We start from the raw sequence: 15721 nt of genomic DNA, 5'->3' as shown, positions 1-15721 counted from the left end.
CGTTATGGCTAGAAGAGGTAAGTGCATTAGTCTTTCCCCCCCACCCCCCAACCCCTGCTCTAGACTAGCTCTTACAGTAACCAGAGTAAACCAGAGTCATACAGAAAAAGAGAAAAGCAATATTGATCTCTCACCAAAGAGAGATAGAACACCAAAGAGAAAAACGGATAGACAGCAAGGCACCAAGAAGACATTATTTTGTTTCTTGAAGACAATAGCGAAAGAATTTAGTTATAGCCACTCGCCAGCAGACCACCCCCTTTCCCTCCCTCATCCACCCCCATGCCCACCCCCCAAGCCCCAGCTAGACAGCAATTTGCTACAGCACAGAGCAAGTTAGCAGCATGAAGAGGAAATGGTGAGGTGAAAGGTGAAGTCTCAGAAAGGATTTTTTTGCAGACACATACTTGAGTGTTAACTGAAGTTGGCTTTTTATCATTTTTGCTTCCTAGCTGCTGATCATGAGCTGGATGGGGAGTGTCAGGGCTTCTCCCTGGACAGCCCTGTGGGCTGGAGAGTCAAGGTGCAGAGCAGCACAGGTGAACCTTCTTTATCCCAGGCATGGGGCAGCCTGGCTGTCAAGGCTAATCTAGCAGATGTGGCTGGGGTCGTGTGCCCCCCCAGGAGCATCCCTTCATGATGTTGCAAGCTTTCTGGAAAAGGATGACCTCAGAGAAGACAGCAAAGTACCTCTTCCTTGAAAAGCTCCAGTTCTTCTCCTTCTGACTCTTCCACACACATGCCGTATTACCTAGATTCCCAGAAGCCAGAGATTTAAGTAATGCCACGCCAGCAGCTGTCCAGATAGAGCAACTCTGCTTCTGTTTTGTGAGGCTCCAATGTGAGCATCTGGCGCATCACCCACGTCCTCCCAGCCCTCCTCCAAAGAGATGGCAAAAGATGCTTGTGAGACTCTCTCTACAGAAGGGACCATCTTCCTGACAACGGCAAGGGCTCCTGTTCCTGCAATTGCTGTTCCTTCCCTGACCCAGGGTGCCTGTGACCTCTACAGACACCACTCATGGGCTGGCCCACACAAGCATATCCAGAGAGTCCAGAAGATACGGACCTGTGACACGGTCAAGTCTCATTTTCCCATCCATGTTGTAATCTTTGGATCCCTGATGAGTTCAAGTTGCCACTTAATATGGGAGGCTACCACAGAGAAATAATATTTTGCATAAGCAAATATGCTTTCTACATTCCTGGGAAAAGAAACATTTCATAGGGAAGAAATCCTACTGTATTTGTATATGCATGTATTACATATGTATTATATAGTAGCAATTATTTACTTTGGGAGACATTAAAGTGTACCAGCTGCCTCAAAGCAAGGATTCCTTAGTCTTTCCCTAAGAAGTCCTTTATCCTTTGAGAACAAAGACCACATTTAGATAGCATGCAGAAAAGTCTGGACTCCCAAATTCACTTATCTCTGCCTTTTCCATGAAAAAGTGAAAATAAAGGAAATGCAATTCTGAGGAGGCATATTAACCCTCAGCACAGGGAGGTCCCCATCAACGGGGTGACCATTCAGCCTAGTTTATGTGAGATTAAAAGGTTTCCTAGAATGTGGGGCTTTGGGTGCTAAAATCAGGGTGTAGTTCACCCAGGTCTTATGTTGAGTCTGACCATCCTCCCACAATCTGGGGACTGACAGGTCCTTCCCTCGTGGATGAAATGGCTGATAAGGAGGCAACTGTGGCTTCTGGGATCACTTAGGAAGGAAAGTGGGGACAACAGACCAAGTAAAAGGGCAAGGAGAACTGGTGAGGTTAGAAACTTCTGGCACTTCTTTATCTTGTAGTTCACGTTCTATACACTCCCGACTACCCACCACGATGCCCCTTCCCTAGGCTTCCCCATAACGACCAGCAGTGAACACTCTCAGTAGGGTTTTTATCAGCAACCAAAAGAGAGGCAACTGAATAACCATAGAGTCTCCAGCTGAGGGGATAATTCACCCCAACATAAAGTCATTTGGTGTTGGCTTTGACATCAGGGAAGCATCTCCTTAGGAGCTTGGAAGAAATGAGATACCTAAAAAGATGTAGAAAAATGGTAGCCCAGGAAATTCATGGGAAGGAGGCCAATGAAGTTTCCCAAGAAAGTAAGCCTCTAAAAGGGGCTTATATGAGCAACTGAGTATCCCTCCCAAAATCTGAAGTGTAGGACAATTCTCAGTCAACATTCTTGGTAAAGGGGTAAGTCCTTTTCCCACTGTCATGGAAGGGGAGTGAATCAAGATTTATTTTGAATGACCTCAGAGCAAGTCTGCCAATGAGAAAATATCTTTAAACACACACACACATACATACACACATCAGACCAGCTATAAAGAGGCCTTTTGATAATGGATCCAAACCAAAACCTAAGCAGAGTTTCCAAAGTCTATCCCCAAGAAAAGAAAAATGTTCAAGTCTATGAACCAAAAAACACTGATGCTTCACTTGAGAAAATTCAGTGCTTCTGGACAGATATCTTGGCACTGACATCAACCTAATCTCTTTGTGAGAGCCTTGATTAATTCACCCACCAATGCACATCCAGAAGATGGCCAGAATGGAGAGGAAATTGGAGTCGTTGAGTTCAGAGAGAAGACTTTAAAAGATGGGTAGGTGGCAGATCATGGTCTTCCAATATTTGAGAGCTCTCAGTGAAAGAAGGGGGCCAATTGCTTGGTCCTAGATGCAAACTAAAGCAGAGACAAATCTGTGTCCCAACAAAGGAAAGAGCTTCCTTATAACTAAATCTTCTCCACAATAGAAGGAGCTGTGTTAGGAGGGAGTAAGCTCCTGTCCCTGGAGGTATACAAGCAGAGACTGACCAGCCTCCAGGACGCAATGGAGGACGCCGCTTCTGTGTGGGCTGGGAGCCTGCATCTGATGGCACCTGAAGCCTCTTCTCAGCTCTGAGGTACTCCACGCTCTGCCCTTGGGTTCCATCCAACCCTGTCATCCACGTGCCTTCCCTGGGCCCTTGGCCCCACGGCCCATGCCTCTCAGGTGGTGATGAGGGTCAGGAGAGATGCCAGGGTGTCCTGTTCATGCAGACATGAATGGGAATGAATGGCTCAGTTGTGAGCCATGTCCTCAATCAGAAGCATGATTCCAGGGATTCTGGGTCATTGTGTATGGGCAGTTTCTCGAGTTCCTGGTGTCCACTGTGCAGAACCGTGTACCTAAGGAGGAAGGAAAGAAAGCTTGAGAGTCTGATAGGCATTCTTCAAGGACACCAAAGAGAGCACGCCCATGACTCTTGATGTCCTTTCCCCGCCCGCTTCTGAGAGCTTGGCGAGGTGGGGCTGGCACTTCATCAAGAGGGAAGCCCAAAGAACAGCATCTGAACTGCTCCTTTTAACTGAAGTCCCGGAGGAAAGGACAGGCCCAGGGTTATATAGAGTGAGGGGTAGAACTGGCATTGGTACTCAGATTTATTTCCCTGCGACAAAACCTGGAGTTCTTGTGTTACTCATCAAAATGGACCCTACGTACCACTTCAGGCAGTGTCTATTATAAATATCTTAGCAGAGATGGTTCTGGGTTCAGCAATACCCAGATTCTGAACTGAGACTCATAAACCACTCAGAGCCTGAAAGACAATGTAGCTGTATTTGTTAGTTGAATTTCTTCTGGTGACATTTGGGACAGTAACTCAATTAGATGGATCCAACAGCATCAGAGTGAACTTTACCATTTGACTAGCGTTTATTATTTTTCTGCAGTATCACACACTTGCACTCAATATGTTAATTGCATTTAAATCAGTCTTAATCGCAAGTGGGTCTTGTCACCAGTAATCCGGTTTACAGCATCTGGCAGTGATTCTTTTGACATTTCTACAGTTTAGAAGGGCTATTACCTCTCATTCTCATGGCCAATGTCAAGTCCATTCAGTAAAATAAACACACACTAGTTACTCGGCATCATGTGTTGACAACCAACTTGATGGTGGTTTCTCAAGAATTATACTGATGCTTTCCTTTGAATTATATTAATTTATTGTTGACTTGTGTTGACTGATTGGTATATACCAGGTACTGTACTAAACTCTCTCCACTCTATATAATCTGCACAACAACCCCATGAAATAAGATTATGTCTATTTTTCATTTAAGCCAAATTACACGTAGCCTCAGTGACTTGCTCAAAGGAGTACAGGTAATATGTGAAGATACAGCCTATCAAACCTGGTCTATTTGATGCCAACACCCATGTGTTTAACTGGTTCACACACAAGCCATGGACCAGCTATAAATTTAGAACAGTGAGTCTCAACAGAAACAATTTGGAGGCACTTTTGCTTGTCATGGTAGGGGTGATGCTAATAGTATCTAGTGGGTAGAGATCAAGAACGCTGCTAAATATTGTTTAGTACATGGCGCAGACTCCGACAACAAAGAAATAACTGGCCCAAAATGTCCATGGTGCCCTGATCCAGAATAAAATATCCTCCTAGCTAGACAGAAGCAGGTGTTAGCTGAGGAACACAAGACGAAGGGCATGAGTCTGCTCAGTGACAGAAGTGTCACTGCAGATGGTGCTAATGGAGAGGTGAGCAGCAGAGCCATGACCTGAAGAACCACAAGTACCTGCTAGGTGAGTGCTGAGGAGAAAAATGAGGTGGAAAGAGTTATAGAAAGGGTTGGATCACACAGTCTTCATGAGGGTGGCCAGGACAGTCCCAGTGAGATATGTGAGTAAAGACTTTAGGGTGGTCAGTGTTCCAGCTATAGAGTCATAATCTCTCAGCCTCAATACCACTCTTCTAAGCTTGGCTTTGTGGTTCTGCAAAGCAAATTCTGGCTTGTGAGCTGGCTTCTCTCAGACTTCTCCAGCAGATGACTGGAAGCCTGGATGGAAGAGAAGAGCCTTGCTCCTCCTGCGAGCTTCCTACCTACTCAGCTTCTCATGAGCATCACCCCACCCATGCTTCCTCAGCAGCAGCGCTGCCTTGCTGTAGCAGCAGAAAGTCTTTTTTACAGTTTTTCCCACTCTTACATAACCAGCTTCATAACAGCCCCTCGGAGGTAGTGCCTCTTTTTCCTCAAAGGTCCAAGTTTCTGCTCTGTGGGATCTCTCTAAATTTCTAGGGGTTTTTTTTTTTTTTTTTTTGGTTACTCCTTTTGTTCTCTCAGCCCTAGAGGGAGTGGTTGCTTCTTACAGTTACTACCTCCATATATTAAAATATTAAAATATTGCTTAAATAGCTGGTGTGGTTTCTGTCTTCTGACTAGATCCTATGAAATATAATAAAGAATGGAGACAGGTGCATATCAGGGAGAAGAACATTCCAGGTAGAACAGCAGGTGCAAAGGTCCTGAGGTTAGATTCTGTCTGGAAGGTCTGAAGAAAAGCAAGGATCCTGGGTGCCAAGGCAGAAAGAGTGAGGGGAAGAGTGGAAGGAGTTGAAAGTTGAGGTCAGTGAGGTAGCTGGGGCCAGAGTGTGGAGGTGGAGGGGCCACGGCTTGCAGATTCCTGTAAGGCTTTGACTTTCACTACATGTGAGAGGTTTGAGCAGTGCCCTGACATAATCTGAATGACTTCTTAGCTGGCTCTGTCTGGTTGCTCTATGGAGAGTAGATGGAATGGAGTTGACATGAGCACGGGGATTCAGGAGGTTACAGCAATAATCTGAGTGAAGGAGTAGTTTGCTGTTATACTTAATCCTAGCAGAAGATCTAGCCTTTAAAACTGTTCTCAGACTCTGTCATGTGTGGTGGGGTTTCCCTGACCTTATCTCACCAACTAGAGGCTGTGTTGTGCAGCACAGTGATAAAAAACTATGACTTGAGTCAGCAGACCTTTTCCCCAAACCAGGCTCTACCACTTACCAGCTTTGTGATATTTAGCAAGTTATTCAATGTCACGATGCCTCATTTTCCTCCAGTGTGACAGAGTGACAGAGATACCTCACAGTACTGGTGTATGGACCAAATTATATTATGTATGAAAAACAGGAGCACAGAGTCTGACACAAAACAGAATCTCAAAATATTGAAGCTAAAATTATTCTATTTACTTCTTTCCCTCAATATCTCATTTAGATGTGAGTATATAATAATGACAGCATATATAATTCTAGGCTTAAAAATATTTTCCTGCTTAATTTCCTTTACAGGCAAAACTTAAAAGAATTCAAGATATTGAAGGCTCCCAGATCTTGTTCTTTCTCCCTTATCAGAACACAAGCTCTCATTTGGCAAGCATGGGCACCAAAGCAGCACTAATTGATTTTCCCACCCATGACTTCAAAAGTAGCTTTTCAGGCCAGGTAAGGTAGGCAATAAAACCAACATTATATGGAGAAAAAACTGAAACTTGGTGCATCCAAGTGAGTAATGAGCATTGTGGTAAGTGAGTGGCAGAGCCTGACCAGGACCACAGTCAGAGGCCCACCTGTTTGCTCAAATTCACATCCATTGAGTCGGTGATGCTATCTAACCATCTCATCCTTTGTCATCCCCTTCTCCAACTGCCTTCAATCTTTCCCAGCATCAGGGTCTTTTTCAATGCGTTGACTCTTTACATCAGGTGGCCAAAGTATTGGAGCTTCAGCATCAGTCCTTCCAATAAATATTCAGGGTTGATTTCCTTTAGGACTGACTAGTTTGATCTCCTTGCTGTCCAAGGGACCCTCAAGAATCTTCTCCAGCACTGCAGTTTGAAAGCATCAGTTCTTTGGCGCTCAGCCTTCTTTATCATCTAACTCTCACACGCATACATGACAACTAGAAACATCATAGCTTTGACTATTCAGACCTTTGCTGGCAAAGTGATGTCTCTGCTTTGTAAAACACTGTCTAGGTTTGTCATAGCTTTCCTTCCAAGGAGCAAGAGTTTCTTAATTTTGTGGTTGCAGTCATCATCCACAGTGGCTTTGGAACCCAAGTAGCAACTATACTAGGACCTATTTTACAGATGAGAAAACTAAGACTCAGAGAAGTCAAGCAATTTATTTAAGGCCACAGTGTCTATGACACCCACACTCTTAACCTCAAAACACATTCCCAAACCTTTGCCCTTTTCATGGCCAATAAGCCATGCTCACTGGCAATCAATCAAGTCCGCATGAAGAGGGTGTCCTGTTTGAGGCATCTTTTCATATTTATATACAAAGATATGCTGCCATGGAATCAGGCACACCTCCACAGCAGCCTTTAACATGTCTCTCCTGAGTATCTGTTTCTCGTGTGCTAATGAGTGAGTTGTTTAGGAATAACAAGTGGAGGCTCCAGAGTTCAGTGGAAAGACAGAAGCTCCCATTACACATGGGCATGTTTCCTGTTACATTGGGATGGTCCTGTCACCATCATGGGTGATACACCCAGAAAGGAGAGGCCAGTCTGAGATTTCCTCGATAGGACTCTAGCAGAGGGCGGTGTGTCTTACGTGGTTGTCTGACTTGCAGAGGTTTCTCCAAATCTCATGAGACCTATATTTAATTTGGTATTTTCACTTTGACAGTAAATAAGTAACCTGAGCAGATTTGGAATGATATGGTAAGCTATCTTATGGACTCATACTGCCTTGTGAGTTCAGGTCCGCCTGATGTGGTGACAGTGACTGACTTTGGGCAGCATTTCTCCAACAAGGGTGCATGAAAGCGCATGATACTGCAAAACAGCATTCAGATCCTGACTCTACCATTTACTAGATGTGTTACCTGATCAAGTAGCTTAGTTCTACCTACCTCACAGCTTTGTTGTGATAAAATCAACATCTATAAAGACCTTCACAAAAGGCTGGACATGTAGTGGGTGCAGAAATCTTCACTGGTAAGGAAACCAAGGTGCAAAATATGTGACACTCCCAAGGTCATAGAAGTAGTTATGTATGAGGTAGTTAAGAATACAGGCTTTTGAGTCAGAATGCCTAAGTTTAATCCTACCTCTAGCACTGTGATTTACTCAAAATGTTCTGAGTCACTGTGGGCATTCAGTGAAATAACACACATAAAATGCTTACTAGAACAGTGCCAGTCAGCTAGTAACCACTCCATAAGTGTTTATGAAAACTTGCTATTTGATGATAGAAGTAAGACCTGAACCCAGTACTTGATGGCTGATTTGCAGAAATCCATTCTTTAATCAAATATTTGTTCACTTAGTCATTGATCATAGGGCTGCTGAAGGAAACCTTGAAGATGGATTTACAGATAAAGAAACAGCCCCAGAGAGAGGTTGTCCTGAGTGACAAAAGTCTCCGGGTTGGTTTGGTATAAGATCTGTTTGATGAAAGAGCTGCAATCTTGGAGCTGAGCTGTGGAAAGCAGACCCCAGATGTGTGAGTGTACCTGGACAGCTCTGAGTCCAGATGAAAAAAACCCAACTGCTGTCTCCTAAGCAACAGGAAGGCAGGAAGCAGCTCCCTTCAAGCTGGATTGCTTTCCCTCTCTGCATTAATTTACTCAAACATGACTGAAGCCACATTAGGTTTGGTAATTACCTGAGTCTACAATTCATTCACTGAGCAATTAGCATCACACTTAGAGCAGCCTGGATGCAGTAATTAGTCACATGATAATAGCCCCCTTTGCCTGCCCAACCTAGTATTATAAGGAAATGATTAGACTTTATTACACATGCGGCCCTCCCCCTCATGGCAGTGTTCACATGGGGGCACTTGCAAGAAGATGATTTAATTAAAATGCAAGGTGCATGAGTTTAAAGAGATTCAACCCTAAAGCAAAGTTTCATGGAAGCCGGAGCACCATCACCTGGAAACAAAGATCTCATATTGGGTGCTTTTTGATGTTCAGAGGAAAATGAAATTTTCAAATTCTTAGGCATTTATTCATTCGGCCACTTATTTATTTAAAAACGTATTATGAGTGCTTACCACTGTGTCATGCCCTGAAGGTAACAGGGCAGTGAGGAAAATCTATAGTCCCTGTCCACGAGGAGCTCACAGGGCCGTGTGGGAGACCCACAGTGAGATGGAAAATAGCCAGCCTGAGAAGCGTTAGGGATGAGAGGTTCTTGGCGGTGCTGTGAGAACATGTCACAGGGGATGTGGCCAAGGTTAGTGTGTCAGGGTAGCATGACTGAGGAAGTGAGGGAGATGAGAGCTGAAAGATGGGTAAGGGTTAAACAGGTAAAGAGGGGGAAGATGCTGGCTAAGGGCCAGCAAGAATAGAGGACCACCATCCCGAGGGCAGGTGTGACAGCGGAACAGGGTGCGCAGCATTCCAGGAGGAGGGTGAAGGCCCAAAGGCTCCCCTTGCTAAAGGCCGTTTTGCTCATCCTCAGAGCAGCGCGAAGCTGGCCAAGGGAACGAGAGTGGGCTCATGAGGACTTAATGATTTGGAAGACCATTCTAGCTGTGATGTGTAGAGTGGGCAGAGGTGGGGTTGCAGTGGGGGCCAGAGGCAAATCAGGAGTTAGCTTCCCATTGCTTCTATAATAAATTACTACAAACTTACTAGCTCAAGAGAATGCAAATTTATTATCTTCCAGTTCTGGAGGTCAGAAGTTCAAAATGGGTGTCAGTGGGCTAAAGTCAAGGTTCTGGGTGGAGCTGCACTCTTTCTGGAGATCCCAGGAGAGAACGCCATTCCTCATCTTTTCCAGCATCTAGAGGCTGCCCTCATTCCTTGCTTTGTGGCCTCATTGCTCTGACCTCTGCTTCCACCATCACATCTCTTCCTCTGACCCTGATCCTCCTGTCTCCTTATAAGGATGCTTGTGATTACAGTGGGCCCATCCAGATAATCCAGGGAAATCTCCTCCCCATCTCACTACAATACCGTAATCACATCTACAAAGTCCCTTAGCCATCTAAGGTAATAGATTCATCGGTTTTGAGGAATAGGATGCAAACCTCTTCGGACACTATTTTGCCTGTCACAGGTGATTTTTTTTCTTTCTTTCTTTTTTTTTTTTTTTCTTTAAGATGGTATATAGTGAAGCAACTTTGCACACATGCACATGCTGATTTTAGGGGCTTCCCAGGTGGTAAAGAATCCAGCTGCCAATGCAGGAGACATTGGTTTTTATCCCAGGGTCAGGAAGATCCCCTGGAGTAGAAAATGGCAACTCACTCCAGTTTTTTTTTTGCCTGGAAAATTCCATGGACAGAGGCGCCTGGCATGTTACAGCCCATGGGGCCACAGAGTCTGACACGACTGAGCCACTGAGCACAAAAACAACATGCTGACTTTAACATTGTTGTTATGCTTATGTTGGGGGAGTAGGCAGTGTGGACTGGCACTCTTTATTTTTATTCTATTTCCTAATTTTTATTGTGGTATATTTAATTTAAAATGTGTTAGTTTCAGGTGTGCAGTAAAGTGAGTCAATTATACAAAATATATCACAGGTGATTTTTAAGGTGTCTAGAGATGTCAGACATCTGGTCCCATCACTTCATGGCAAATAGATGGGGAAATAGTGGAAACAGTGAGAGACTTTATTTTGGGGGACTCCAAAATCACTGCCATGAAATTAAAAGACGCTTGCTCCTTGGAAGAAAAGTTATGACCAACCTAGACAGCATATTAAAAAGCAGAGACATTACTTTGCCAACAAAGGTCTGTCTAGTCAAAGCTATGGTTTTTTCTAGTAGTCATGTATGGATGTGAGAGCTGGACTATAAAGAAAACTAAGTGCCTATAAAGATTTGATGCTTTTGTACTGTTGTGTTGGAGAAGACTTTTGAGAGTCCCTTGGACTGAAAGGAGATGCAACCAGTCAATCCTAAAGGAAATCAGTCCTGAATATTCATTGGAAGGACTGATGCTGAAGCTGAAACTCCAGTACTTTGGCTACCTGATGGGAAGAACTGACTCATTTGAAAATACGCTGATGTGGGGAAAGACTAAAGGCAGGAGGAGAAGGGGACAACAGAGGATGAGATGGTTGGATGAGATATCAGTGACTCGGAGATTTGGGATGGTAGCAGTGAAGGTGTTGGGAAGTAGTCAGATTCAGGTTCCACCTTGAAGGCAGGGCTCCCAGGACCTGGTAGTGCCCTGGACGTGGGGACGATGAGGGCTTTCAAGGTCTGGCATGGGCTGGGTGAAGTGCGGAGGAGGGAAGAACTTAGAGTGGCATCCTTAGTTTGTGGAATGGTGATTGTTCTAAAAGCATCCTACATGGTAGGGATGAGGTTCCTGGGAGATGAGGCTTAGAGGAAGCTGAGGCTCCATGACTGAGGGTAAGGAAGTTGGGCTGAATCTTGAGGTAAAGGAGAATGAAATGAATACAGGCTGCACTGTGGGAAATAACAGGGACAATGGGGACACTGAGACCAGTGTGGAGGCTCGTTCCTCAGGAAGAGACAAGACAGGTCATAAGAACAAGTAGGAGCAGTAAGTGGGAGGAGAGAGAAGGACCTTGTAGAGAATGGTGAGCAGGACACCCTCACTGGTCCCACCGATTGAGAAGGGTGTCCGGTCTGAATTTAGCCTGCAAACCTAATGGGATGCCAATGTCATTAATGATGGAGCTCTCAATCACCTGTGATTTTCCTTCTCCAGGAGAAACACCTCCAACTCCTTCAGGATTCCTCATAGACCAGGGTTCCTATTCTCCCCTGGCTCCCTGGTTGTTCCCCTCTGCACTAGCTTATTTCTGTCATTAGAAAACAGATATTCTTGCTAAGGGACCCTGGCCTTAGGTCCTCTCTTTGATTGTTGGTGGAGCTGGGATTAAAATCCACACCTATAATTCAGCTGTTTGTTTTTACACAGGAATTTATAACTACTCCAAAACAGGAAATGTTTCCTTTAACTGTGTTCCTCTCTTGGTCTCCCCACCCCACACTATCACAGGCTCACAATTTCTTACACATGCTTCTTAACCACAGCACACAGCTGTGGCTGGAGGTATGGCTGTGGTCTCCAGCCATTTCTTTCCTAATCTAAGGACCCCCTTAGATTAGTCCCCACCCCTGCAGGAGGCTCTAACCTCCTGGCCATGTGTTAGTCAGGAGGCTCTACCTCCTGGTCATGCGTTAGTCACTTAGTCATGACCCCACGGACTGTAGCTCACCAAGCTCCACTGTCCATGGGATTCTCCAGGCAAGAATACTGGATTGAATTGCCATTTCCTTTTCAGGGGACGATCCTGACCCAGGGATCGAACCTGGGTCTCCTGCATTGCAGGCAGATTATTTGCCATCTGAGCTATAGGGAAGTCCACCTCCAGGTCATGGCAGAATCCAAAGTTAACTCTGCTTCTATCTCCAGGAAATATGTGACTGGGGAACATGGAGATATTATCAAGGTCTTAGTGTTTGAGCTGAGAATGGGAAGGGCTGCCTAGGGGAGCCAGGTTTGACTCATGTGTTCATAGAAGCAAAGAAAGGTGATCTAGAAAGAGAAAAGAATAAAGCTGATATGCAGTGAAAAAAACAGAAATAGATTATGGTCTCAGAGAGATGGAAAGAGGAACTTAATCCCTAAAAGTACCCATGTTCCTCATTTGTCACCAGGAAGGCCAGTGAGTTTGCTATTCTGGGGATCCATGAAACATCTCTGTATCTTTTCAATAAATCTCCCTGTGTTTTTCTCCAGGAAGGACAAATGGGTTTACAGTCTATAGTAAACATTGTGAGTTATTTAAAGCAAAGGCTCACACATTCTTTTTTCTTTCTAACAGAATCTGTCTCCTAGTATAGGCAAAAATACCAGGTGCATTACAGCTAAGGGCTTGGCCTGTGATCTTCTGATTAACAATACTTGAAGGTCTGCTAGGGGGATGGAAAATGTTTTCCTCCTGAATAAAAGACAAGTACAATAAGAGTCTACCTTATCTTCTAGCACTTGGTTATGATTATGTGAGGAAGATGCAATGTTTGGAACTATTGCAGCTAGTTTGTGATCACAAGAGTATCATTTAGAATGAAAGCTAACAGGCTGAAAAGAGCAGAGGAAAAGCATCTGGGTCCTTCACAGTGCTGTTGAATCACTGAAATAACCAATCCTAAAACTACCAAACTCTACCAAACCAAGCTTTTTATCATGTAAATGGATAAATAATCTTATTTTTAAAGTTAATTTTAGTTAGGAATTCTAGCACTCACAGGCCAAAGTATTCTGAATGACACAATGCCCACAATCCCTGTATTTCATGTCTACAATGACTTACACATTCTACCACATCCAAATTCTACCCACTCTTTAAGATCCATTCAATGCCACCTACTTCCAGAATCCTTCTACACCACCCATGAGCATTTATTATCTGTAGGAACACAAATTATCTGCTAATGTGAGGTGTCTGATTGGACATATGTCTGGCCTCCTGACACTCCTGGAAGGCAGAGCCGGCATCTTATTAAAAGAAGAATCAATCTTTCAGCCCTCTGTACCAGACCCTGCACTGCGTACTTTAAAATGTTATTGCATTTAATACTAACAATGAGTCTATGATGTTAGCACTGTTATTTTATATATTTCCATTTCACAGATGAGAACACTGAAGCTCAGAGAGGTTAAGATTTGCCAGAGGTTACTCAACTAGCAATGGCAAAAGTGAAGTGAAGTCGCTCAGTCGTGTCCGACTCTTCATGACCCCATGGACTGTAGCCTACAAGGCTCCTCCGTCCTTTTTTTCCAGGCAACAGTACTGAAGTGGGTTGCCATTGCCTTCTAGCAAAGCCAGGATTCAAACCCAGGCATGGTAGAATCCCAAGCCCTTTCTGTTATTAGTACTTCGCAGCCTTATTCTTTTTAATACTTGCTACATAGCTCACAATATATAGTGCAGAATATCATAGAATATATAGAAATGTTTACTGACTGGATTACAGAATGAGACAACCCTCCCCACATTGCCTGGAATTTATACTGATTACAAAGTATGTTGGCAACTATTCTCCCACTGATCTTCACAGCAGCCCTGTGTGTTCACCACTCAGGTTATCTCTGCTGTATGACAGTACTTTCTATTCTTTCCTGTGCTATGCCATATCTTCCAGAGGATGGGGTGGGGAGATGTAATCCCCTCCACACATTCCTCTTTGGGGAAAAAACCAGGCTGAGAGTATTTCTGGCTGTGGGTATTCCATGTCAGGAGGCCAGACATATGTACAATCAGACACCTCACATTAGCAGATAATTTGTGTTCCTACAGATTATAAATGCTCCTGGGTGGTGTAGAAGGCTCTGGAAGGAGATGGCATCGAATGGATCTTAAAGGGCGTGTAGGATTTGGATGTGATAGAATGTGGGAAGTCATTGTAGACATGGAATACAGGGATCGTGGGCATTGTGTCATTCAATCCTTCCATGAGGAGGATACTGAGAAACACAAAACTCACATCATGGGTTCGGTCACTTCCATGGACACCCCCTGGCAAAGAAGCTAGGAGTCTGAAGATTAAAAAAGGAATATCTCTCAGCTGGTACAGGATGGAAATGTATTATAAACCAAATGTTTTTATTTTTTCAAAAATTCATATGTTAAAGGTCTAAACCCAAATATGATGGTATTTGGAGGTGGAACCTTTGGGAGGTAATTAGGTTTAGAAGAGGTCATGAGGGTAGGGCATCCATGATGGGATTAGCACGCTTATAAGAAGAGGAAGAAAGAACTGACTCCTCTCTCTCCATCCCCCCACCTCCACACTCTCTCTCTCTCTGCCATGTGAGGACAGTGACAAGATATCTATCTGTAAGGTAGGAAGAGGATTCTCACTGGGAACCAAATTTGCTTCCACCTGAATCTTGGACTCCTCAGCTTCCAAAATTGTGAGAAATAAATGTCTGGTGTTTAAGTTACCTGGTCTATGATATTTTGTTATGGAAGACTGAGCAGGCTAATACAGAAGGTCTCAAGGAGTCAAAGAAAGAATGGGGATGGAGGGAAAAGAAAACAACAGTACATGTGGAGACAGGACTTTTCGCTGCTAGCCATTAATTCAGGAAAACCTAAGGCATCAAGAGAAAATGAACCACCAGGGGGACATCTGTATGTATGTGTTCCTGTGAATCTTTTACTAGCAACACTTCATTTATCCAAAGGTCAGTATCCAGTGACCCTAATTATCCAGAAACCTACACCTTTGGTTTGTTTGTTCTTTTCAAAGGTCTCAGTAATCAGAGCAGTTGTCCCAAAGGTGTGGACTTTCCTAGTCTTCCTCATTTTTCACTCAGAGAATATGTAAACTTAGTTTGCCTACAACTCTAGAAAGCCCCGTCCTTCTACACACAGCAGAGCAAAGACTGGAAACTAGGATGAGAAGGGAAATATGTGATGCTACTGTAGATAAACTGATTACAGGAAACAAGGAGAGGTGACATGTGCAGAGAGAACAGAAACATAAGAATGTCTACAAAAATCAACACAGCAGAACCAACTGGGACCACACAGGGTGGAAGAAAATATTTCAAACATCCCTCAAAGCCATTACTGTAGTGCAAAATAACTTAATAATGGAAATTCAAAATAATGACTTCGAACAAAGTTACTCAAAATCTGATTTGATACTAGGGGAATCCAAATAAAGTCTGTGTTTCACTTAATAGTATTGGATAAATGCTAATTTTCTAGCTTTTGATGAATGTCCCATGGTTATTTAAACTGTTAGCATGAGGGGAAGCTGCGTGCAAGGTATATATGCATACTATGTACTATCACTGTACTATTCATTTTAAGTAACTTATTTATGTGACTGCATTGGGTCTTAGTTGTGCCACGCAGCATCTTGGTTGTGTCATGCAGGATCTTTCATAGTGGCACACAGACTCTCTAGATGTGGTGCATGACCTTAGTTGC

At 43.8% G+C, this 15721-nt stretch overlaps 1 protein-coding gene across 3 annotated transcripts in view; it reads right to left on the bottom strand.

Moving 5' to 3' along the window:
* Positions 1-919: 919 nt before the first annotated feature.
* The window catches only part of HTR4 (5-hydroxytryptamine receptor 4), a 184035-nt gene continuing 169233 nt past the window's right edge, over positions 920-15721 (bottom strand). Inside the window, exon 8 of one of the 3 annotated variants that reach the window (XM_043465038.1) lies at positions 920-3181. In XM_043465038.1, the coding sequence (XP_043320973.1) occupies positions 3097-3181 (85 nt within the window). In that variant the 3' untranslated portion in view covers positions 920-3096. The remainder of the gene's footprint in view (positions 3182-15721) is intronic. The other 2 variants (XM_043465031.1, XM_043465042.1) reach the window with 2 other exon arrangements.

Source organism: Cervus canadensis, chromosome 4, assembly GCF_019320065.1.
Source record: "Cervus canadensis isolate Bull #8, Minnesota chromosome 4, ASM1932006v1, whole genome shotgun sequence".
In the NCBI taxonomy this organism is placed as follows: Eukaryota; Metazoa; Chordata; class Mammalia; order Artiodactyla; family Cervidae; genus Cervus; species Cervus canadensis.
The sequence above is the reverse complement of the archived record's forward strand: the minus strand, read 5'-3'. Positions and strand labels throughout refer to the sequence as shown.